General features: G+C 45.7%; 2 protein-coding genes across 11 annotated transcripts in view; both read right to left on the bottom strand.

Moving 5' to 3' along the window:
* TTN (titin) overlaps positions 1 to 10,471 on the bottom strand; it is a 356,587-nt gene extending 346,116 nt beyond the window's left edge. For all 6 annotated transcript variants that reach the window (XM_077319578.1, XM_077319579.1, XM_077319580.1 and 3 more), the window contains exons 1-2: positions 10,266 to 10,471; positions 7,732 to 7,835 (exon numbers count right to left, since the gene is read on the bottom strand). In XM_077319578.1, coding sequence (XP_077175693.1) covers positions 7,732 to 7,822 — 91 coding nt within the window. In that variant the 5' untranslated portion in view covers positions 7,823 to 7,835; positions 10,266 to 10,471. The remainder of the gene's footprint in view (positions 1 to 7,731; positions 7,836 to 10,265) is intronic.
* Positions 10,472 to 17,223: 6,752 nt separating this feature from the next.
* CCDC141 (coiled-coil domain containing 141) overlaps positions 17,224 to 25,872 on the bottom strand; it is a 190,201-nt gene continuing 181,552 nt past the window's right edge. For 4 of the 5 annotated variants that reach the window (XM_077319571.1, XM_077319575.1, XM_077319572.1 and 1 more), the window contains 4 exons: positions 21,410 to 21,564; positions 21,182 to 21,311; positions 20,927 to 21,095; positions 17,224 to 18,917 (listed from right to left, as the gene is read on the bottom strand). In XM_077319571.1, the coding sequence (XP_077175686.1) occupies positions 18,845 to 18,917; positions 20,927 to 21,095; positions 21,182 to 21,311; positions 21,410 to 21,564 (527 nt within the window). In that variant the 3' untranslated portion in view covers positions 17,224 to 18,844. The remainder of the gene's footprint in view (positions 18,918 to 20,926; positions 21,096 to 21,181; positions 21,312 to 21,409; positions 21,565 to 25,872) is intronic. The other variant, XM_077319574.1, reaches the window with a different exon arrangement.

Genomic DNA, 25,872 nt, shown 5'->3' with positions numbered 1-25,872 from the left:
GTCATTTTGAATTACACTGTTTTATTTGAACAAGGGGAGATTCAGTATAATCCCAGGCAGAGTTACTCTTCTAAACCAACAGAAGTAAACAGCCTCAGAAAGATGTAACTCTGTTTACGATTGCCTTGTCAGTCATCTCTACAGTGTATTCCCTTCTCCACTATCTCCTATTCTGTTTCTTCCTTCTTTCCAATGAAACTTTTACTCAACATCTCCTTGAAGAGTCCAGTGGTTTCAAGAAGGGAGGATCAAAGTGAACAACAGAAGGAACTGCCTGCTTTAATCTCTTTGGGTATTAGATAGCACTACCAACCTCCATTTTAAGGGTGGCTTTATCTCCCTTGGCAACCATTTTGCTGCTGTACCTACCACGCCACACCTACCTTTGGAAATTACAACTGATTCCCAGACTATAGAGACCAGTTCCCCGGGAGAAAATGGAGGGCAGCAGACTCTAAAGTATTACATCCCGTGGACATCCTTGCTTCCCTACATCTTATCCTCCTTGAGCTCCGGGCTCAAATGTCCACAAATTTTCACAGCTGGGTAACCCAAGTATGAGAAGAAGAGTGTGGGACTCAGGTTAGTCTGCTTGGTAGTTTTGTCAATCTAATTACAGCTGAATTAATGCTTCTTTGATGATTAAGGAAATGTTCGAGACATCCTAGAGCAGGGTTTTGTGAAGCCCTGGGTTTTTTTTAGATGGCCCTGGAGGGGTTTTCCAAGTGGGTGGGAGTTAATTCATTTTAATACATTTTTTAAAGCTGGAAAACATTTATCAGGTGATAGGACCGTAAATCAGTTCAATTGGGCATCTTGGGGTTAAGGTCCATTTAGGCCCATTTCTTCAGCAACCAAAATCTAGCCAATATATACTAGGGGACAGATTGACAATGGCTGTTCTGTGTTGCAAAATTCTCAAACCGGCAGGCCTCCCAGAGGGTCCAGATACCCCCACTCTAACAAATATGATTAATCTCTCCCCAGTTTACCTTTTCACTCTGTTCAGCTCCAGTACTAGGAATGATCTCAACAGGGTAAAAGGTGCGTAAAGAAAAGTCCTAGAACAGCCTTTCTCAACTTTTTTTTTGTAATCTTTGAGAAACCCCTGAAACATTCTTCAGGCTTTGAGAAACCCAAGAAGTGGCGTAATTGTGCAGGAATTGGTTGGGAAGCATAACTGTGCACATGCCCACCCGGGGCCCCTCCCCATCCCACCCCTACCAGGCCCATTATTGACCATTTTGAGAGGGGAGAGAGGGTTGATATGGTCATATCCTCTGATAAATGTTTAATAAATTTTACACACACACACATATATATAAATCAAATCAGAGTCCAGTAGCACCTTTAAGACCAACAAAGATTGGTCTTAAAGGTGCTACTGGATTCTGATTTTATTGTGCTACTTCAGACCAACATGGCTACTCATTTGGATCTACATATATAAATATTAACTTGCACCCATTCAGGAAACTGTTCCAGGGCTGTGAAGAAACCTCAGGGTTTCATGAAACCCTGGTTGAGAAAGCCTGATCTAGAGAAACAGATGAAAGGAGAGCTCAGAACCTTTCGCTTGCAGGCCTTTTGGCTATTAAAACTAAATCCCTCCCATGCCTTGTTGAGGAAGTCTTCTACACAGAAGGAAACCTTTATAAATACAATTTCTTACAGAGGTACAATTTCTTACCTCTGTTCTGAAGTCTATGATACAATTTGAGAAATCTAGGGCTGCCAGCTGTTTTGGATAATTCCTGATGACCCTGGGGAGGGACCTCAGCAGAAGCTGCTCATTTAACTAAGATGCACTACCTCCCCCACTGCTGCCTAGGAAAGGCAGGGGGGGAGTGAGAAACACAACCAAAGACAGGTGTTGTTGCAATGCTTCTTACTATCCTTTCAAGATTGCCTCTCTCTGGTATGGAAATTTATTTGTATTTATTTATTTTATGATTGGATTTAAAGGACTGCCCAGCCAGCTTAGGATAGAGTACATCAAACAAGATCCACATCGTTAAAAACTATTCAATAAAATATGTAAAAATCTCTAAAATTGGCATCCCACACATTCCTATCACCCACCTTGCTCCCTCCATTAGTTGCCAGAGCTCGATGGTACAGGAGAGAGAAGAGAATGACTCCAATCAGTTGCAATGAGTTGCAATTGACTTGCAGGCAGGCATGTGGCTAAAGGATGACCCTTTCGCTTTTTGATTTTAAATTCAACAAACAATGTGTTGGCTGGCAAGGGGAAAGGGAGCCTGCTAACCCCTCTTTGGGTCATCCGACCCTATAAGTCAACCCTAGTGGCGCCCTGGGGAACTGGTCCCAGTCCTGTGCTGGGCCAGCCTTACGTGGGGCCTAAAAATCTCTGCATTTTGTTGTTGTTGTTATGTGCGAAGTCGTGTCCGACCCATCGCGACCCCATGGACAATGATCCTCCAGGCCTTCCTGTCCTCTACCATTCCCCGGAGTCCATTTAAGTTTGCACCTACTGCTTCAGTGACTCCATCCAGCCACCTCATTCTCTGTCGTCCCCTTCTTCTTTTGCCCTCAAGCGCTCCCAGCATTAGGCTCTTCTCCAGGGAGTCCTTCCTTCTCATGAGGTGGCCAAAGTATTTGAGTTTCATCTTCAGGATCTGGCCTTCTAAAGAGCAGTCAGGGTTAATCTCCTCTAGGACTGACCGGTTTGTTCGCCTTGCAGTCCAAGGGACTCGCAAGAGTCTTCTCCAGCACCAGAGTTCAAAAGCCTCAATTCTTTGACGCTCGGCCTTCCTTATGGTCCAACTTTCGCAGCCATACATTGCAACTGGGAAGACCATAGCCTTGACTAAACGCACTTTTGTTGGCAGGGTGATGTCTCTATATATATTTTTAATTAGTTATACATTTATCAGATGATACGACCATTTACAACTGAGCTAATAGAGATCAGCTCCCCTGGAGAAAATTGCGGCTTTGAAGGGTTGACTCCATGGCTCTGTACCATGATGAGGTCATCTCACCCCTCCCTAAACTTTGATCTCTCCAGGATGCAACACCCCATTCTACCCGAAATCTCCAGATATTTTCCAACTCAGTCCTGTCCCAATTAGAGTGCCCTTTTTAGGAGGTATTATGAAATAATGGAGCCTCTTGTGGGGCAGGGTGGTAAGGCAGCAGACATGCAGTCTGAAAGCTCTGCCCATGAGGCTGGGAGTTCGATCCCAGCAGCCGGCTCAAGGTTGACTCAGCCTTCCGTCCTTCTGAGGTTGGTAAAATGAGTACCCAGCTTGCTGGGGGGTAAACGGTAATGTCTGGGGAAGGCACTGGCAAACCACCCCGTATTGAGTCTGCCATGAAAACGCTAGAGGGCGTCACCCCAAGGGTCAGCCATGACCCAGTGCTTGCACAGGGGATACCTTTACCTTTACTTTATGAAATAATGGATTATTCCAATTGCTGCTCATCTCGTCGTTAAGATCTTCTGGCTTCACCCAGAAGTCAGTCAGCAGAGAAACAGGGCCTTGTAGGAATTGCTAATTTTTTTAGCCGACCCAAGCCAAAGAGAAAGTATCAAGTGCAGCAGCATTAGGAGGACCCCCTTCAGTGGGAACAGGGGAAGAAGAAGTCCTTCACTTCTTTAAGTGAAAACTTCAACTTTTCTCTTTCATTGCTTTACTGAGCACCACTGGTTAGGACTTGGCTGTGTTCAGAGGACACTTTGTAAAGGGAACTGAAGCGTCTGTATTGGTTGGTTGCCCTTGTTGTCTCAGTCATACCGAGTGGTTGTAATTAGATTCCAAGGTGATGATAAATGATGTCACCGTGAAAAATGTACTCTCTTGGAATACGTTTCTTGAACCCCATTTCATAATTGCTTGGCAAGCCACAAAGGGCTGGTGTCATTTCTTGACTTGCGCTACCCCCAGTTCTCCCTTTGGAAAAACCGGGGACATTTATGTAGCCAGGAAGGACTCTGTTGGGTTGTATATACCAGGGGTAGTCAACCTGTGATCCTCCAGATTAGCGATCCCCAACCTGTGGGCTGCGGACCACATGTGGTCCTTCGACTAATTGGAGGTGGGCCCCAAAGGACGCCTTCTCCCCCCCCCCCCGGCCCTTTACTTCACCCCCCCAGCCCTTTACAACACACTTCATTGTTGTGGCGTATCTGTATCTTATTTTGAAGGGATGTTTAAACATTACCATAGCGATCAGGGAGCGCTAGGGCAGTGGGTGAGAGTAGAGGAGTAAACTACCCCCCCCACCGGGCCTCAGTAAAAGCCGTTGAGTGGTCCCCAGTGAGTGGTCCCTGGCGTTGAGTGGTCCCCGGTGATAAAAATGTTGGGGACCACTGCTCCAGATGTTCATGGACTACAATTCCCATGAGCCCCTGCCAGCGGTTGCTGGCAGGGGCTCATGGGAATTGTAGTCCATGAACATCTGGAGGACCACAGTTTGACTACCCCTGGTATATACAATACTGACAGAAGTTGCTTTTGAGCTGGGGCTTGAAAGTGAAATTTAAAATTGGATACAAGTCTAGCATTAGCAGAAGCCCAAAAAGGGCTGGCACAGAAAACCCTTTGCTTGAAAAGGCAATAAACAAACAAAAAAAACAGCCCCTCTCTATGCTATGGAAACACAACTTGGCAACCGGCCAGTTGTGTGGTGTAATATGGAAGCAGTAATGCCAGTGGAAACTGGCCAATTGGCGACCCTACCCAGCAGACTTCTTTCAAGTGGGCAGTTAACCTGTGCACAGCAGATAAGTGTGCTTCGTTAGCTCTTTAACTAAGCCAAGATCCAAGTTAGATCTCATGGGCTGGTAATTTCTAGGTAAGGACATGTAGGAAGGCCCAGGTTAGGCTGACCTACTCAAATCTTGGAGACCAAGAATGGCTGGCCTCTCAGGCCTACCTATTACTGGTGAGTCACGTGTGTAGGATTGCCAATTCCAGTTTGGGAAAATCCTGGAGATTTGGTGGTGTTGTCTAGGGAGGGAGGAAACTCAGCAGTAATGTGATGCTTTAAGGTCTACACTCCAAGACTGCTGTTTCCTTCAGGGGAACTGAGCTCTGGAATCTGGGGATAAGTTGTCATTCAAGGATTACTCCAGACCCCACCTGGAGGTTGGCAAGCCTAGACACGTGAGATCTGTATTCTGAGTCATGGAGTATTTTTATATTGTTTGTTTCCAGTAAGATAGCCCTGACCATAAAAAAGATAAGTGGTCTGCCATAAACTGCAGCATGACTTCATTGCACTTGGTTGCTTGCCCCATATCCAAAATAGGCCTTGACTCCATTTTGAAATTAGCTTGCGGCACCTCCTGGCAACCAGGAATAATGTTTGAAGTCTGGACTTTGGGTTTCAGCCCTCCGTATATACTTCATGCAAGTCTGAAATGTAAGGGGTTCAAGAATACTCTTTCCACAGGAGTACATTGCTAGGGTTATGTTTTATAGTTGTCATCCTACGCATTTGAGGTATGAAGAAGTAGTTGGTTCTTATATGCCGCTTTTCTCTACCCAAAGGAGTCTCAAAGTGACTTACAGTTGCCTTCCCTTTTCTCTCCCCACAACAGACACCCTGTGAGGGAAGTGAGGCTGAGAGAGTCCTGAGATTACTGAAGAAGAAGAGGAGTTGGTTCTTATATGCCGGTATTCTTTATCCAAAGGAGTCTCAAAGCGGCTTACAATTGCCTTGCCTTTCCTCTCCCCGCAACAGACACCCTGTGGGGTGGGTGAGGCTGAGAGAGCCCTGCTATCACTGCTCGGTCAGAACAGTTTTATCAGTGCTGTGGCAAGGCCAAAGTCACCCAGCTGGCTGCATGTGGGGGAGGAACGGGGAATCAAACCTGGCTCACCAGATTAGAAGTCTGCACTCCTAACCACTTAGCCCAGTCTCATCAGCTTTCAGAAGCTAAGAAGGGTCAGTCCTGGGACAAGAGACCACCAAGGAAGGCCCTGCAGAAGAAAGTAACGGCAAACCACCTTCTGCTTCCCAGTTGCCTTGGAAGCCTCTTGCTGAGGCAGCCATAAGTCCGTTGCGACTTGGCGGCACTGATGCACCTTCTATGCATTTAAACAAGATTAGCGCTGATAAAATTTCAGCACGTGGCAGCTACCAACTAGAAAAGGCTAGCCCCCTCGCCCACAACTGGATTTGTGATGGCCTCTTGGAGAAGGGAGAAAGAAGACCCTGGTTCTTTTATCACCCAAAGAGGTCTGTCCATTTGCAGGTCATGGTACCATAAATGGCTTTCCTTGTTTTAACGCTGTTTGGTGGGCTAGAAAGTGGTGTGGCATGCACTATAAGTTTCTGCCCTGGGCAAGTTCTGCACAGGAGAATCTTATTTTCCCACTTTGTGTGTGTGCAAAGCGAGCTTTCTCAACCACAGTTTTGTGAAACCCTGGGGTTTCTTAATAGCCCTGGAAGGCTTTCCCGAATGGGTGGGAATAAATTAATTTTAACATACTTTTTAAATTTGCTAAATATTTATCAGGAGATATGACTGACCCCGCTCCCCAAATGGCCCGTGATGGGCCTGGAGGGGGGGGAAGGGGAGGGGCCTCGGGTGAGCATGGACCCAGCTCTGCTTCCCAACCATATTCTGCACAATCATGCCTCTTCTGGGATTTCTCAAAGCCTGACGAAGGTTTCAGGGGTTCCTCAACGGTAAAAAAGTTGAGAAAGGCTGGTGCAAAGTGGAGTTAAGTCACAGCCAACTAATGGCGACCCCAACAAGGGACTTTCAAGGCAAATATGAAGAAAAGGTGGTTTGCCTCTGCCTTCCTCAGTGGCGCCTTCCTTGATGGTCTCCCTTGGATGATGGATAATGATGTCTAGGAAAGAACACCTGCTCTATACGGTCTCTACAGGCATGCTTGGGCATTTATACACGTAGTCTGTGCAAGTGGGTGTGATGGAGGCCATAGTAGGATATAAGCCAGTGGTCCCCGACCTTTGACCTCTGAAATAATGTGGTGGGCACAGTCACAAAATGGCTGCCACCAAAGGCAGAGCCAGTGACAAAATTGCTTTTACAGTTCAGCTCCTGTCATACAGTGCTGGGATGGCATAAGTAAATATGCACAGCCTATCAAATCCCCAGTGGCCAATTGGAGAAGCCTTGCTGGGAAAACGCTCAAACAAGCCCCAATCGCTTTCTAGAAACACTTGGTGGGCAACAGAAAAAGGGCCAGCAGGCCCCACAACACCCCCAAGCTCCAAATGGGGAACCCGTGATATAAGCAGAGGTTTGAAGCAATCTACCCTTTACATCGATCTTGCGATTTGCTTGAACCAATAATCCCCAACATGGCGCCTAACAGACGCTTCCTGGCCCCAACTTGCTTCTTTCCCAGTGTACCTACATCCTAACCAAAGAGTTAATTCCGACTTCCCTCCATCTCATTGGAGTCGGAGCTGCCTAAAACGAGCCCCGGAGGGGCATCATTTCTGTGTCCTTTGAAAATGACTTCCTCCATCACAGGAAGACACGTGTTGTTGTCGAAGCTCCTACATGTTGCGATTGGACCCAGCCCCTGTGGCAGCCGTCCTGTGATTGGTTCCCCTCCCTATCACCCCCTTTGTAGGTGCCAGGAAAGTCACCGGAGGGTGCCATGTTGGGGACCCCTTGCTTAGGCCACTATTGGCGAATGCATCATCTGACCCAACCCTTGCACGGAGACAACCAGAAAAGCCAAGGACACGATGGTGATGAAATCAGGTTGAAAGCCTTACCACTAATATGAGCCTCAAAGGTTGCGGCACTACCCTCCAGTGCCACAACACTCTGTAACGGCTGCGTAAACGTCGGCGCTTTTGTCGTCATCTTTATCGGCACTCTAGAAAGAAAGGCAGAAAGGAAACAGGGAGGTGAGAGGCCCTTCTGGTTTATACTACTTAGCATGACAAACGTCAGGTGACACGATCAGTGGCCTCTTACATAAAACCATTTATACTCTCATTGTCTTTGGACTGTGGAACTTGAGCCTGGCTAGTTTTTAACAATCACTTTGGGGCTCTGTGTCCGTGCGTGTATGAGTGTGTGTGTGTGTGTGTGTGTGTGTGTGTGTGTGTGTGTGAGAGAGAGAGAGAGAGAGAGAGAAGGAGAGTTAGCTCACAAATACCTTCAGTTCATAAAAGTAACAATCATTTTGGGGCTGTGTGTGTGTGTTTGTGAGAGAGAATTAGCTCACAAATACCTTCAGTTCATAAAAGTAACAATCATTTTGGGGCTGTGTGTGTGTGTGTGAGAGAGAATTAGCTCACAAATACCTTCAGCTCATAAAAGTAACAATCACTTTGAGGCTGTGTGTGTATGTGTGTGTGTGTGTGTGTGTGTGTGTGTGTGTGAGAGAGAGAGAGAGAGAGAGAGAGAGAGAATTAGCTCATAGATACCCTCAGCTCATAAAAGTGCACCCGATTTGGTGGATGATTGTGCAGCATGATTATTGTTCCAGCATAATCTTTACTTCTGACTTAGCAGTCGATAACAGTTGTCTGTGTCTAGAAGGGAGCCATTCCCTGCTATAATTGCACGTATCAGGAGCCTTCTGACTAATGGAGATTCTGCCACTTGACAATATAAAGCCCTGGCTGCATCACTTTACCCTTCACCAATTCAGATATGTGAAGAAGTGTGACATAACAATACCGTCTTTAAAACTTAGAAACCCTCTAGGAATGCTGCTGTAATTTTCGTCTTTTGTTGAACGGAATCTCTCCTTTAGATACCAACCATGATGCGTAAGCGGCATTTTAGAAGTGTGGGAAAAAAGGTTTCTTTTTGAATGTGGAATACATTTTCTTTAACATGAAAAGTACCCGGGACAAAAACTTAAGTAAAAGGTAAACGTAATCTGCATAATTGACTCTAGGTTATGGAAAGGGAAGGCCAACTTTGAAATGTGAGCTAGGCTATAAGATAACAGATGACATTGATGGCTTGAACAACTGCGGGAAGGTGTAAAACCTGCTCCCCCCTCCTCCAAAAAGTTTGTTGGTGTAACACAATGCTTTCACTCATTGCTGCACTGCAATAGAGAATACATATCCATAAGATAATGATTTCAATGATTTGCAAGAAAATATTTGCTTGTACAGCATACCTATAACTTTAATGTTTTAACATCTCAGTAATGTTAACTTGGCTACGAAATCTTCCCAGAGGAAAGGTCAGGGGACTGACATCAAGTATCAGGGGCTGTAATTTAGTCTGATGTCACCAAAGAGAACATTTAATCTCCACCTGGAGATTATTGTTCGTTTTGGAAATGGACACGTTGAACATGATGAATTTATTAGCCAAAGAGAATTAAGATTCTGATTTTGGTGGTCTGTGGCCTGTTTTGGTAGGTCACCTTTGCAAAAGTCTGTGGTTATGAATTCAAACAGTGGAAGTTCATCTGGATAAACTAATTTAAAGGGTTTTTAAGTGGTAAGAATTGCTCATTTCGTTGTCTTTTAAGATGCATGTGGATAACATAAGTTCTTGACAAATGTTGATTGGTTCCAGATGCCTTCAAAGCACTATCAATTGATTGACATTCATTAGTTGGCTTTAAAGTGAACTTGGCTCATTTGGTTTCATTATCTGTCTTTAAAAAGACAATTAAAAAAATGATGCAAATATTACCCAAACCCAATTACCAGATCTCTATTGGACAGGGATGGTTCAGCCATCAAAATGTTTAAATATTCCTAGCATACAGGGGACGTTTCTTGTTTCCCCAATTGTGATCTTATATGGCTTTTGTATTATTAGTATTGCCAATGGTATGCCTCTGAAATGTCACATTCCAAAAATAACCCCCCTGCCTTTGACTGACAGCAGGCAAGTGGTCCAGGCCGGCCGGGTAACAGATACCCCTGCAGCTGATTCCCTTAAAAAGTCATCATCACCCCAGCCAATACCAGCTGGGCTTTATCAGAGCTATTCTGGGAGAGTCTCCGTTTATCGGTAAGTAATATAACCTTGAGCCCTCCCGGCGAGCATGAAAAGTTAACCAGACATTGCAACAAGCATTCCCCCCCCTCTCCAAAAAAAAACCCATCCAAAATAACATCCTCAAAACCCGTTTAAAGAACTACCACCCAAGTACTGCGATGATCTAAATAGTCCCAGTCAAGCAACGTGGATGACAAACGTGAATCAAAAGAAGCACGCCGGATTGCTATCTCTACCCCCTTCCTACCCCCAAACATTATCTAGCAGATAGACTTAGGTACATGCAGATGGTCCGTTCGACAAAGAGACAATCAATACCACTAACCTGGTTTCCCGAGAGTGCCTAATTGGAGTGGGCCGAGCCCAGACGCCGGTTCCTTAAGCGACCTCCTTATCCAGAGTTTGGTTTTAGACAATCCCAACATGAGAATGATTGAGCCTCTAACCAGAAAAAAACAAAACTACACAGTCGAGACAGTGTAGTTTTGCTTTTTCTCTGCAATCCCTACACCCGAGGCGAGGCTGGGAATGCGTGACTGCTCAGAAGTGCTAACATGGTTGTTTTGCTTTTTATACCCCAGATCTGCTGACCCGTCTGGCTCCGGCCCCTCGGCGTCTCTTCCCATTGGCTTCTCCAAAGGAGGAAAGGACGGGGGGGGGGGGGGGGGAGCCTTGGGAGAGGGGATCCACTTTATGCAATAGGCCACCTGTTTGCTTGATGGACAGGGCTAATTTTGGGCCCTGAAGAGAGGCCGCGGGCCGAAGAAAGCAAGCAGTATGTTCAGGAAAAAGAGTTGAGTGGGAAGGACCGGCGCTCTATCTTCTATCGGGCACTGCTAAGTGGTTTGTGTCCTAGACATCAGGGGAAAACGGGGGAGTAAAAACGAAAAAGGGGCGGGGGAGTGCTAATAGAGATTTTATTTGAAGGGCAACAAGAGTTGATTCAGTTATGGCCTCTGGCAGTGCCAATCAACGAAAGACTTACCATGGCCAACCTATGAATAACCAAGCTGCCACCTATCGATCTCACGCTACTCAGCTTTATTTGTACGGTGTATGTTGTTTCTGCTTAATAAAGGCTACTCCAAGTATTTCTTTCTAGAAAATAACTGAGGCGTTGCTTCCAGGACTGACCTAACCACGGGTTGCCTTTGTCCAGAGCAGGGGTAGTCAAACTGCGGCCTTCCAGATGTCCATGGACTACAATTCCCAGGAGCCCCTGCCAGCGAATGCTGGCAGGGGCTCCTGGGAATTGTAGTCCATGGACATCTGGAGGGCCGCAGTTTGACTACCCCTGGTCCAGAGCATCAGCAGGGGCACTAAGTGGGACTCCTTGTACTAAGTCATCCTTGTAATTATCTGAATGACTGTAAGAGGGTTTCCCAGCCAGGTCTCCATAGAACCGTGGGGGTCCACGGGATCTCCAGAGGGAGTCTACAGCCTTTCCCTTCCTGCCTTAATGGACTTAGTCACAGCGTAGGGAACCAGCCACTTCCACCACTCCCTCTCCGGACATGAGTGAGTTCTCTCATGGTTTCCGTGCCTGGAAGGGGGCGGAGCCTGCACGCTTAATCCCACCTTAAGCCACCTCCTGTCTCTCCCCCTTCAGTCCTCCTCAAACCTGCCTGCTAGCACAGGTGGTGATATCACTTCTGGTGATGTCACTTCCAGGGGCATAGGCGAGAGGTGTGGCCGGGAGGCGTGGCCAGCTGACACCACTTTGGGCCCCCCCCCAAAGCCTGAAAAAATAACTTCAGGGGGTTCCACCGTGATCTAAAAGATGGTCACTTTCTCCATGTTTCTTCTTGACACATGTGTGTGACATGCTGCCAAGTCACAGCTGAATTATGGTGACCCCATAAGAATCAATAGCGCTTGCTGCACTCCAAAGGGGCAGCAGCTGCCAAAACCTCCACCTCTCAGCATCACTACCAGCAGCCCATGGAGTTTTTGCAGGGCGCCAGCAAGTATCGCTCAATTAGGAGGATGAGGAGTTAACGCCTTGCCTACTAAATCTCTCTCTGTCTGCATGAGAAGCTCAAGCTTGTCCTTTCTACTGTCCATGCTTCTGGCATTGGTGAATAGGCACCTGAAGCCTCTTAACCTTGGGTCCAATTGATCCGGCCTGTCCAGCCGGGCCACTGCTTTTTGGTCTCCTACATGAGAATCTCTACATTGGACATCTCCTTCAACCTTGTGGCTTCAGTTTAAAGCTGTCGTGATGAATCTCCCCAGGTTTCTGCCAAACACATTCTTCCCAAAGTTGGATATGGTCCCAGAATCCAAATCCCACCTGCTGACACCCCTAGCTCCAGCAGTTCACCTCCATTATTTTCAGCTCCTGATTTGTTTCTCTTCCCCTTATAGGTACAAAATCACAAGATGTCATAGTCCCATTGTATACGGCACTGGTCAGACCACACCTGGAGTACTGTGTGCAGTTCTGGAGGCCTCACTTCAAGGACGTAGATAAAATTGAAAAGGTACAGAGGAGAGCGACAAAGATGATCTGGGGCCAAGGGACCAAGCCCTATGAAGATAGGTTGAGGGACTTGGGAATGTTCAGCCTGGAGAAAAGGAGGTTGAGAGGGGACATGATAGCCCTCTTTAAGTATTTGAAAGGTTGTCACTTGGAGGAGGGCAGGATGCTGTTTCTGTTGGCTGCAGAGGAGAGGACACGCAGTAATGGGTTTAAACTTCAACGATATAGGCTAGATATCAGGAAAAAAATTTCACAGTCAGAGTAGTTCAGCAGTGGAATAGGCTGCCTAAGGAGGTGGGGAGCTCCCCCTCACTGGCAGTCTTCAAGCAAAGGTTGGATACACACTTTTCTTGGATGTTTTAGGATGCTTAGGGCTGATCCTGCGTTGAGCAGGGGGTTGGACTAGATGGCCTGTATGGCCCCTTCCAACTCTTTGATTCTATGATTCTATGATAAGATCAAAAAGAAAATCAATTTGTTTCAGCTGCTTCTCAAGATCTTCATAGTCCGCCTTAATATGTGCAATTGTGTTTATGGCCATATCATTCGTTCACAAGTAGACCATCACAAATGGGTAATAATCCATAATACCTTTAATCTACTGTAATTGCTGACCTATAAGACTACTTTCCCCCCTGAAAAACATGCCTCCAAGTGGGGGGGGGGTCGTCCTATACGCTGGGTGCACTTCAGTTGGGAGAGACATAGCTGCCCATAGTGGCCTCCCGATGCCCGCTCACTTCATTCTACATACCATCCAGTAACGCGCAGTATCCAGCGCAACAGCGGCGGGTCATCAGCATGGTTGCGGCGAGCATCAGCAGCGAGACAGGGGTGCCAGCCTTTTCGGCGTAACCGGTCCATTCTGCTCAGTGGGAAGCAGCGGCGCTCCAGCCTGCCCCTTGTCTACGCAGAGCTTGCACATGCGTACTTGCGCACTAGTGCCTGTCACAGGGAGATGCAGGGGCGGACCGGGTATATAATAAACTCTATATTTTGAGTATGGGCCCCTTGTGGCGCAGAGTGGTAAGGCAGCCGTCTGAAAGCTCTGCCCATGAGGCTGGGAGTTCAATCCCAGCAGCCGGCTCAAGGTTGACTCAGCCTTCCATCCTTCCGAGGTCGGTAAAATGAGTACCCAGCTTGCTGGGGGGTAAACGGTAATGACTGGGGAAGGCACTGGCAAACCACTCCATATTGAGTCTGCCATGAAAACGCTAGAGGGCGTCACCCCAAGGGTCAGACATGAATCGGTGATTGCACAGGGGATACCTTTACCTTTTTATATTTTGAGTGGAAATGTTGGGGGGGGGGTCGTCTTATACGCCCAGTCGTCTTATACACCGGCAAATATGGTAATATCTTTCTTTGCCCCTGACAAGCAACACACCTCTCATACTAGGGGATCAGGCCTAGCTATGTGACATCCCATGCCCCTCAGAAGAGAGTCACCAATGATCAACACTTTCCTTTTCCTTCAGATGCCATTTCCTCCTATTCCTATGCCCTCTTCACTTAGGCTTTGATTTTGTTTTGCCTCCTCCTCTGCCTCCTTGTTGCTTCTTACATCTGCTCCTCAAGGCCCTGAAATCTATTCCAGAGCTCTAATGGCTCTGAATGCTGTCTTGCTTGATGCCTTCGAGCTCATGTTGTAGCAGTAAGGGGAGGCTCCATAGGGAGTCAACTCCCCATTCTCCTTTGGACTGATTTGCACAACTCCTGTCAATAAAATCTTCTCCTTCCTTGATTTCGTGTAGGGTTTTAATGCTCTCATTCAGTCCCCTAATCTTCTCCTCTAAAAGCCCTATCAATTTACACTTATAACAAGGGTAGTCCATTTTTACTTCAGAGAGGAACACGAATATGGAACATTCCTTGCAGGTGACTGGATATGGGACTTGTGTATCCATTATCTTCTTCTATTATAGAATTTTTATCTTTGCCCCAGACAAATCCCCTGGAAAAGAGACCTTTGGCTTGCGCCTCTGGTGAGGAGGAGTCTTTAAACTCACAGGATCACAGCCCAGCCCAGGGCAGAGCTTGCAATCCCTCTGCTGCACTCTACCTCCAGCACACACTTCCTCAATCAGCCACAAACAAAAGCACTTAACAGAAACTACACCAACTTACCCACAAATACTGTCCTCACTTTGCCAGTAACTCCACGTGCTTCTTGCCTTCTCCCCAACTGCTCAGCTCATTGAAGCATTGAAGATAATGGGACTACACTGACCTCTTTTTTTGTTTTTTTGCTTCACCCAAACTTCTCCATTTAAGAAGCTTTCAGCAGATCCTGTCATGATGTCTTTAAATGCCTCACTGCAACTAGGAAGGTCAGCTTGGTGGTTAAGAGCCGCAGCCTCTAAACTGGAGAACCAGGTTTCATTCACCACACCTTGACATGCAGGCAGTTGGGCGATTGTGGGCCAGTCACAGTTCCCTCAGAGCTCTCTTAGCCTCACCTACCTCACAGGATGGCTGCTGTGGAGAGAGGAAAGATAGATGATTGTAAGCCACTTAAGAGATTCCTTTGGGTAATAAAAATCAGGGTGCAAAAAACCCAGCTCTTCTTTTTCGATATGCCCGTTTTGATTTCACACTCCCTCTATGGAGTCACATATATTTCCCTCCTGCCATTTTTTTGTCCTTACTGCCCAATTAGGTAGGTGAAGCTGAACATGAGTGATCTGGGCTACCAAATGACCTTTCATGGCTGAATTGAGTTTTGAAAACAGTTCTCCCAAATGAAATCTCAGTCCAACACCGTACTCATGACAGCATACTGGATCTTAGATTCCTTTTAACTGAAAGCTGGTATCTCTGCAGCTTGTAATTTATATACAATTTTTGTATATACAATGCATTTGTCCTTCTAACATCTCCAAGTGATGAGTCACTTTTATTCCCATTTTACATATGGGAGCTGACTGAGAAATAGAGACTTCTCCATGGTCACACCATGAAATGGCCTCAGCTCCCAAAGATGGAGCTTAAACAGAAACTGTCTATTAGATCATTACAGCATTCAAGAAGTTGATAACAGGTTGGATGACAGGCTAGAAACCAAGCTTTGTGATTTTACCGTGTGATATATTTTTTTGCTAAGGTCTCACCTTTTGCTGAGCACATATAACTGCAATGAACTGAGTGAAACCACTGGATTCGGGGTTTTCCTATGACCTACTACCTAGTAGTTTTAACTGCAGGTAATAGGAATTAAACCAAGGACCTTCTGGATACAAAGCAAATGCTCTGTCACTGCGCCACAGCCCCTCCTCTCGTCTTAACTCACGGAAGATATAGTGGGCCAGGATCACCGGGCCAAATTTAAAATATGGCAGCTGCTAAAATTAACAGCTGACCAAACCACCAAGTACTAAAATAAACTGGCCATGAGAAGTCAAAAGGAAACAAAACCTCTTCCAAGAGGAATGCAAATTAGTTTTTTTCCGCAATATTGTCCTTGTCCATTTATAATTGGTGTCAATAGTTATCACTTGTAGAAAACACAAAGATAAGAAAAGCTGGGTTGGATCCCACCAAGTTTTCCACACATTGTCACCCAAGTTCCTCTCCTTCTTACCACTCCCATTCCATGTTTTGTTTTATCAGTATAAGCCCCATGATCTCTAGCAGATTTTTCAGTGGTCAAAGGTACTCCCCTCCTCTCGTTTTCACCAGTGTAAAATCTCGTTGGATCCAACCCAATAAACTGCTGAATGCATTTCATCTGAGGACCTTGTATTCATTGTGATTAGGGTTACCAATCTCTAGAGGAATGGCTGGAGATCTCCTGAACGTGATTCTCCAAGCAACAAAATTAGTTCACCAGGACAAAACGGCCATTTTGGAATGTGAACTTAATGGCATTATACCCCACTGAAGTCCTTCTCCTCCCCAAACTCTGCCATCCTCAGGCTCATCCCTCCAAATTAGGGTTGGGTGCTTTGGCGTGCCTCAGCTGCCTTGGTGATCGCAGAAGCCCAAGCCGACCAGCACCATGGAGGGGCGGTGCTGGTGCTGGCGCGCTAGCCGGCGCCTGCACACAGGGTCTGAGTGCCGGCATCACCCCTCTCCTCCGCGCCTCGGGCCACCTCGGGCTTCTGAGATCACCAAAGTGGCCGAGACATGCCAAAGCGCCCAACCCTACTCCAACTCTCTAGGTCTTTCCCAATCCAGAGCTGGTCACCCTAATTATAACATACAAGGCTTTGAAAACAATATAGTCTCAAACATACTGGCAACTCAAATTTTTAGGTCTTAAAGCCAGTTGAGGGGGAAATGACCGCCTCCCCTAAAGCATAGATGTCCTCCTAGAACATATTTTAATTTCTTGTGGATCACTTTCCCCTGTCCCTGAATTTAGTACCTTGACAGTTCATCTAATAAAAGGAAGAATGACTTAAAATATTGTAGTAATTAGGGTGGGGTTTATGTGTGGAAGAAATGGAATTAGGTAATGGGCATTCCAGTATTCTGTATTTACAGTGAGTTAAAAATAAAATACGTCAGCTTCTTACGAACATTTGTCTTTAACCACACAGTGACAGAAATGCGCAATAAGAAATCTATTGATGAAACATGAATGAGTATCCTGTCTCGAAATTCACATTTTCTTTCTTGTGCTTGTTGCTTTGCCAACAAATCAACTCGTCTGAGGAACAAAGAAAAAAACAGCAGAATAATCTCTCTTTCCCTCTGTTTTTTGGATGCAAATATAAACTTTCTGGTGTTTTCACCATATATAGGAGACGAAAAAAATTGAATTTGCAGTATCATTTTTGAGCAAATAATTTATTCCTCTACTTACAGATAGGTTACATTTGACTTTTTAGTTTATTAGTGGAGCATAGGAGGCACAACTGCAGGGCAACATAGTTATTAAGGAATGTGAATAGGTCTTATTTAATAATTTTGCAGAAGAAAGAATATAGAAACAGCATAACATTTGGAGGCCAGATATCGTAGGCAACACACAAGTCAAACCCTTTATCATATGCTTACATAGAGAAGTCATATAAACAAATGTATCGGTAGGTATTATATAGTTCTTCTAATCTCCTACCTGAAAATCAGCCACTGTGTAAAGAACAAACGGTTATACTCCAAAAATGCTACCGTCTCATAGGGATTTCTCTGGCTGAATTCTCTAATTCCTGGATGGGCATGGGTCATCGCTCAACAGTAGAGCAGCTGCATGGCTTACAGAAGGTCCTAGGTCCAGTCCCTGAGATTTCCAGTTAAAAGGATCACGTAGAGAGTGATATGAAAGACCTCTGTCTGAGACCCTGCAGATCCAGTGCCAGTCTATGTAGACCTTACTGACCTTAATGGATCCATAGTCTGATTCAGTAGAAGGCAGCTTCAGGTGTGTTCTCTGCTTCTTCCTGTAAACATAAGGAACTTCCCACCTATGAAGTGATGGCATCAGGTGATTCTCCTCAGTCCATCAGCCACTGATGTGGAATGGGAGTAGGAAAACCTAGACTGTGATAATGTCACGCGACAATAAGAGCATTCCTACATATTACAAAGAAGTGGAGAACAAAAGACAAGGGTACCGTTTGGGGATCCTGTTCCCCCAATATATATAATGTACAGTTTTAAATTGTACTGAAATTGGGAGAAGCCCAATGTGAGGAGCAGGATAGATCATCTCTTCTTGGGAAATAATGCTTAAATAAACATAGTATTGGAAGAGCACAGCTTGGAGGGATCATATTCTATAGCCAATCTGGAATAATAGCTCCTCTAGCTCTCATTTGTTCTATAGTTTCAGATGTGTAATTTGAGAGGGAATCTTGGGATCCTTGTTTATGAAGAACTGGGAGAAGCCCTATTTTCCTTGTCAGTTCTTCTTCATTTAAAATGATGATTAAAGCTGTACCACATGACCCTAGACGCACAACACTGGAAGATTTAGCTATGTGAACTGCCCCCTAGTACTTTTATGACCTTATCTGGGTGATTCAATTAGATTTCCATTGGTATCTCTGAAAGCTTGACATCCCAAGAAACTAGCAGCCATGAGATTCAAATCCAATGAAACTCTCAAGTTGTCTTTGAATCAATAGCTTTTTTTCTTTAGCCTAGTGAATTTCCTAAGGTGGACGATGGCATTACATTAATGTAAACCACCCTGGTTGGAACAGGGAAGGCAAAATATGGAGGAATAAAGGACAAGTAGGGGGAGGGATGAAGAAAACATTAATTCCAGGTGACAGTGTTCAAACACTCTCCACTTCTATGTGACGACTCCATCCAAGAGAAAACTGTGACATATATGGTATCTGCTATGTGGGAGTGTGGTAATTCCAAACCATTATGGCAATATGATGAAGAATTCTTGGGGAAGCCAACTCTGAAAATCCTGGTGGCTCTGAAACGAATGTCTTGAACTTTATTGGTTGCTCAAGTATATCAGTCTACATCTTCCAGCTCTTCTGATGGTGATCTTGATGTGGTTTTGGGGTGGTTAATGGTCGATGGTATGATTGTCTGTAGTCAAAAGAAAGAAGCCTGAATTTCTAGTACGAAAGGAGAACTAGAGATCGCTGATGAACATAAAATACTATAAGGGGTTAATCCACCCTGGATGTAACTATAGGACTTCATTTATTCCATTTTTCTCCCCAGTGGGCTCCCAAAGCAGCTCACCTTGTCCTTCTCTCCTCCATTCTGTCATTACAACAACCCTTTGAAGAAGATTAGGTGGAAAGTCTAGGACTGGCCTAAGAGGACCCATCAAGCTCTGTGGCAGAGTGAGATTTTAAAGGTGGATCGAGAACAGATGGAGTAGGGTGGGTGTTATGGGAGTGGGTTTGGATTGGGAGTTTTAATTGAAGGATGTTTTACATTTTGACCATGAATGTTTTAACTATTTTGCAAACCATCACGAGCCTGCTTGAGGAGAGTGGTGTATATAAATCTAATCATAATCATATTCATAACTTAGTCTGACCCTATTATTATTAATTATTATTTAAATTAAAAAATTATTTCCTGCCACTCCCAAGACTGGCTCATGGCAGGTTACAAGTTGTTGTCCCTGCTAAAACCCCAATAAAACAATACAAGGACATAAGGAATCATACAACAAAAACCCAGAGCAAACTTGACAGTATTACTCCAACATTTCTCAACTTTTTTACCATTGAGACCCTGAAACATTCAACAAGTGTCAAGAAACCACAGAAGAGGTACGATTGTGCAGAATATGGTTGGTAAGTATAGCTATGCACATGGCCACCCAGGGCCCTTCCCCTTCCTACCCCCTCCAGGTCCATCATTGATCATTTGGGGTTGGGTGCGTTGACATGATCATATATGGATATATCTGATAACTGTTTAACAAATTTTTATAACTATTAAAAATTAATTACCTTCCACCCATTCGGGAAACCCTTCCAGGGCTGTCAAGAAACCCCTGGGTTTTCCAGATGGTTGGAAGTTAATTCTTTATACATTTTCAAAATTTGTTAAGCATTTATTGCATGATATGACCATATATGGTCACGTCTAATCCCCTCTCAAAATGGCCAATGATGTGCCTGGAAGGGGTGGGAAGGGGAGAGCTCCGGATGGGCATGGTCACAGCTATGCTTCCCAACCATATTGCCCCATTTCTGGGGTTTTGGGAAGCCTGGAGAATACTTCAGGTGCTTCAATGGTAAAAAAAAGAGCTGAGAATGGCTGTTTTATCTGAATAGTATTTTTTCAGGGTTGTCACAATAGTCACTTCTTGGTTTCAGGGGGTCTATTTGTACAGAGAGTGGCCCAGAGAGTATTCTTGTTAGAATTCTCGTCGTTGATGTTCATCGGCCTCAACCAAACACCTGTCAGAAGAGCTCTGCGGAACTCAGCCAGCTCCCACAGGGCCCACAGCTCTTCCAGGAGCCCATTCAACCAGGTAGGGGCTAGGACCAAAAAGGCCCTGGCCCTGATTGAAGCCAGATATACCTTTCTTGAGCTAGGAATCGCCAGCCTGTTTTGTTAGGCCATTTTTTGGGGGGGGGGGAGGGGTCAACATGACCAGATACGGTCATATCATCCATTAAACGTTTAACAAATTAAAACATATACATTAAAAATTAATTCACTCCCACCCATTCAGAAAACCCTTTCAGGGCTGTCAAAAAAACCTAGGGTTTTATGAAACCCTGGTTGAAAAAGGCTGCTCTAATCTAATGGAAACAGCTCTTCCACTGGGCAAAAAAGCACTTCCACCAGAGGAAGTCACCTTAGGCTAGAAGCTTTCAATTCTCAGCCTTTGCCGAGAAACATGGTAGAACACAGGCTTCTGAAAACAAAACACTTGGATGACCAAGTTTAATTCTGGGTCGAAGCTTTCATGTGCATGTACACTTCTTCGGGAAAGCTTCGACCCAGAATTAAACTTTGTTGGTCTTTAAGGTGCCACTAGACTCAAAACTTTGTTCTCTGGCTTAAGGTCAAGATGGCTGCCCACCTGACCCTCCCCAGAGAGACAGACAAAAACCATAAATCACCTTGTAAAGCAGTATTTAGTCATTTGCCTTTGACCTCTCCAGCAGTGCGAATCCTGACCTTGTAATGCTTCAGGTAGGGCAGCAGGCTTCATTTTCCCTGACAAATAGCCCCACTCTTGCTTTGATTTAGTCTCCATTACGCTGGGGATCGGTACGTTTGTATTCTTCCCTGAAACAAAACGCAGACGTCAGCCGGAGCAGGATCAAGGTTTCCATTTGTTATACTAATGCATCTAATAATGTGCTTCTCCTTACCTATTACTCTTACGAAGGCTGAGCAGAACGCCTCTCCGACTTCATTAGTGGCAATGCAAATATATTTTCCAGCGTCAGCAAGGGAGGCATTTCTTTTTAAAAGGTAGTAGGTGTCCCCTAATTTCTCAATCTGGAAAAGAATGTAATAGCCACAAAGGGAGGTGAGTAGTACAGAGCAGGACATACGAGGCTCTTCCAATGGAACACTGACAAAACCTGCAGACGTACACTGATCTCTCTTGAGCCCACTCTGACGCCATCCTTCGCCCAAATGACATTTGGCCTTGGCGTTCCATAGACTGTGCAGCGTAAATTTAAATCGTCTCCCTCTTGCAGAGTTGTGGGTCCAAATTTTTTTAGGAAGTTCGGGTGCTTCCCTGGGACTGGGGAGGGAAAAGATATTCTGCTTGAAATCAAAGTAAAAATAACCTGAGAATCGGATAAAGAAGTCATAGCTATAAGGGTAAGTTATATTTCCATTAGAGCTGCCAACTTCCTTGGCATCTGGAGATTTCCCCAGAATTACAGCTGGGCCCTTTCTGCACGCACTGGATAATTCACTTTCAATATGGTTTTGCAGCTGGATTTTCCTGTGTGGAACAGGATAATCTTCTTCTAAAGTGCATTGAAAGTGCATTATCCAATGTGTGCATAATGTATCCTGATCTCCAGATGAGAAAGATTAGTTTCCTGGAAGAAAATAGCAGCTTTGGAGAGTCAAATCTAAGGCTTCTCCTCTATATAAAGGCAATCCCTCCCCCTAAAAAAATTATGACAATGCTGGAGACTTCGACATAGTTAAGCAACCTGCACTGTTTAGTTACTGCAAACTGATGTTTATTCATTCAAGTTGTTTTCTTGATTGTACTGGTTTTTATGGCTGCAAGCTACCACAAGCTGACTATATCAGGAGCGGTGGAATAGAAATTTAATAAATAAACAAACAATACCCCATTGAAGTCCCTTTCTCCCCCAGGCTCTGCCCATAGATCCTCTGGGATTTTCCAAACCTGGAGTCGGCAGCCCTAACTTCCATTCTTGTCCGTTTTAATCCACTTATTCTGAATATTCAAGCCTTGTAATAATATATATTTTAGAAATGATGTGCTGTGTTGAAAAAACAACTGCCCAATGGGTTAGAGGAAGCACAAGCTTAATGGTGCATGCTGATGCAGATCTTACTCATCCCTTCTCCTCCTCCGGTCCTGAGACCTGCATCGATAAAAAGCCACAGGGCCTGACAGCTGCCGTGAGGAGGGAGAAATGGGACAAAATTACTCAGTCTTTCTCTTCTGCCAGGAGCGACTTCCCGTGATGAAGATGATTCATTGGTGCAAAGGCCAGATGTGGGCAATTGCTCCTGTTGCCTCTTCCATCGCTGCCACATGAGTTTCTGTCCAGAAGGGTCCTGAAATGTCCAGCACCAGATTTTTCATAGAGCCATAGACTCATTGAATCATAGAGTTGGGTCCTCCAGGGTAATAGAGTCCAACCCCCTAAAGGAATGCAGGAACTCACAACTACCTGCCCATCCACAGTGACCCCAAATCCATGCTAAGATGATGCCTCCCACCCCCCAAAAAAACAGAATCCCTGGTCATTCTGGCCTGGAGATAATTCAACCTCCTGACCCCAAAATGGTGATCGGCATTTCCCTGGGCATGCAAGAAAGGGCCACAAGATCCAAGCACCGACACAGTCCTTTCTGCCCACCCCCTTACAATCTGACTAAGTTTCAGAAATCTCAGAGAGTTAGCGTGGAAATTGGGATGTGAGAAGGGCTCTTTTCTGCGGCCTTCTTCTGTTCACCCATCACAGGATCCAGTCCCACAGGCTCTTCAATTCATGACACCATCAATTTTAATCCCATAAATCATCCAGCCTTTATTCTACTCTCCTGAGCCGGGTGTGCTTCTCTATACTAGGGTTGCCAATCTCCAGGTCGGAGCTGGCGATCTCCTGGAATTACAACTGCTCTTCAGACGACATTAAATTGCTTAGTATTTATTTAGAACACTAATGCCACTTCTCCTGGACAAAATGGCTGCTTCAGAATGTGGATAGCATGGCGTTATATTCCCTCAAGGGCCCTCCCCTTCCTGAACCTCACTCTCTCAGGCTCTGCCTTCAAATCTCCAAATATTTCTGAACCTGGGTTTGGCAGGCCTACTCCACGCGGTGTTCCATTCTTACTCCAATCTTTCCCACAATTCCTGCTGCTTTCCCTTTAGTGCACTAGTGCAGGGGTAGTCAACCTGTGGTCCTCCAGATGTTCATGGACTACAATTCCCATGAGCCCCTGCCAGCAAACGCTGGCAGGGGCTCATGGGAATTGTAGCCCATGAACATCTGGAGGACCACAGGTTGACTACCCCTGCACTAGTGCACCATTTTAGTTAGAATAATCTCTTAGGCCACATCTTCAGGTTAGATTAAAAAAAAAAAACCTCAGCCCTTTCTTTTCCCCACTTGACCTTGGACTCTTCACAGCACTGATAGTGCTGTTCTCATAAAATAGTCATGTCAGGGGTCTCTCAGCCTCACCCACCTCACAGGGCACATGTTGTGGGGAGAGGAAGGTGATTATAAGCTGCTTTGAGACTTGTAGAGAAAAGCAGGGTATAAACAACAAATCATCTTCTTTTAACACTTTCAGAACCCAAATCACTTCAGCCCTGAAGGCTGCTAATGGTTGTTTCCATTTCCCACAAAATGCAAAACAGTTGAGTCTTAAAATGTCAGTAACTTATAACTATAAACAGGAGGTGACCAAGCTGTGGCTTTCCAAATGTCCATGGACTACAGTTCCCATGAGCCCCTGCCAGCAGCATGCTGATATAAATAATACAGTACAAATTATATATAGGTAAACAGATATAAAACTTACATCAACTAGTGCATCTTTTCCCACTTTGACTTAACGGGTGTGTTTTCTCCTTGCCACTTGAAGAGCAGGCAGGGATTTCTTTGCTGAGGGATTTTCTCCCCTTTGAGCAGAGAGCACTGGAACCCTATGACATTTCCGGGATCTTGGTCACATTTACAAATACACAGGTAGAGCACAGACAAAGTGGAGCATAAGAGGCACAACTGTAGGGCAACAACTGTGATGGCCTCTCCCAGTATTGAAATGCAAACTATCTCTCAGGTTGGCCGGGAGATGCCGTCTGGGCTTGGCCTTGCACCAGCCTTGGAGCTAGAAGTGTTCTCACCTGTGCTCTTATCAGCCCTGGCTGGCAACCAACAGCACAATGGAACCAACAGTACACAGCTTTAGACAGAAGATGGAACACAGAGAGAATCAGAGGAAGAGTGCCTGCACTCTAAAGCAGGGGTAGTCAACCTGTGGTCCTCCAGATGTCCATGGACTACAATTCCCATGAGCCCCTGCCAGCATTTGCTGGCAGGGGCTCATGGGAATTGTAGTCCATGGACATCTGGAGGACCACAGGTTGACGACCCCTGCTCTAAAGCTCACACCTTAAATAAATCTTTGTTGGTCTTAAAGGTGTAATTGGACTCTATTTTTGTTGTGCTACTTCAGACCAGCATGGCTACCCACTTGAATCTACATAGAACCAAGGCAGTCTTTTACCCGTCACAGCAACTTGAAGGTGTTACACGGTGGTCCAGAAACCAAGAGGGGGGCGGCAACACAGCACAATCGTGAGGCGATCCAGGGGTTGAGGCAGGCAGCAATAATTCAAGATCGTTGGACAATCCAGATCAGAAACCAGGCAGGTCAGGCGTCTGGGTTCTCAAGTGTCAGCTAGGCAGCCCCCTCACACCCAGACTGAGCATTTAGTGCCTCAGCCTCAAATAGGCAAGGCCAGCTAACGAGGACAGCACCTACAAGGACTTAGGGAGTTCAGGTCTTTCAGTCCTCAACCTGTGAGGATTCAAGGTGTGTCCTCCAGCCTTTGAGGGTAATGAGAAGCTAGCCGGGGACTTCTTCTTCAATGACTTAGGTACTGCCTCTGCTGTCATTGCTGAAGGGGCTTGTCACTCCCCATGGCTCCCTCCAACTTGAGGCTCCTCTTCCTCCTCCTCTGCCTCAACACCCGCCTCCACAGGCTGCTGTACCACCTCAAAGCAGATCCACAGTGAAGGAGGGATCCTGCACCCCAAGCAGTCAGTTCAAAGGAGTTTGCCTTTCTCTGTTCCAAACACTAAACCTGTCTTTCCTTTACCCCAAAGTTGTTTACAGCTGTGCCAGTTCAAAATCAGTCCATAAGTCACAGACTGTGGGGCTGGGAGGAGGAGTGGCAATCCTGATCCGTAATAACATCCCCTTCAGGGATCTCCCTGCAATGACAATCCCAGGAATTGAGTGTGTTGGCCTTGGGTGGGGCACAACCGAGAGCATGGCCACCTGGTTCGTGTATCGAGCACCCAATGTACTTCCAAATGCCCTGCCAGCCCTGCTAGAGGCGGCGGCCGCCTGGACATTACAGTTCCCCAGACTATTAATTCTGGGGGACTTTAATGTCCATGCGGAATTGCCGTCTTCTAGCAATGGGCTGGACCTGGTGTCAGCCATGGCAACGCTAGGGCTCTCGCAATTTGTTGTTGGCCCTACCCACCAAGCAGGTCACACCCTGGACTTGATTTTCAGTGCAGGGTTGAGTGTGGATCCGGTCACAAATACTGCTGTGCCATGGTCGGACCACTATACCCTGAAGACTCGGCTT

The sequence above is a fragment of the Paroedura picta genome, chromosome 2, assembly GCF_049243985.1.
Source record: "Paroedura picta isolate Pp20150507F chromosome 2, Ppicta_v3.0, whole genome shotgun sequence".
Lineage (NCBI taxonomy): Eukaryota > Metazoa > Chordata > Lepidosauria > Squamata > Gekkonidae > Paroedura > Paroedura picta.
Note: the sequence above shows the minus strand (reverse complement) of the source record. Positions and strands in the feature narration are given on the sequence as shown.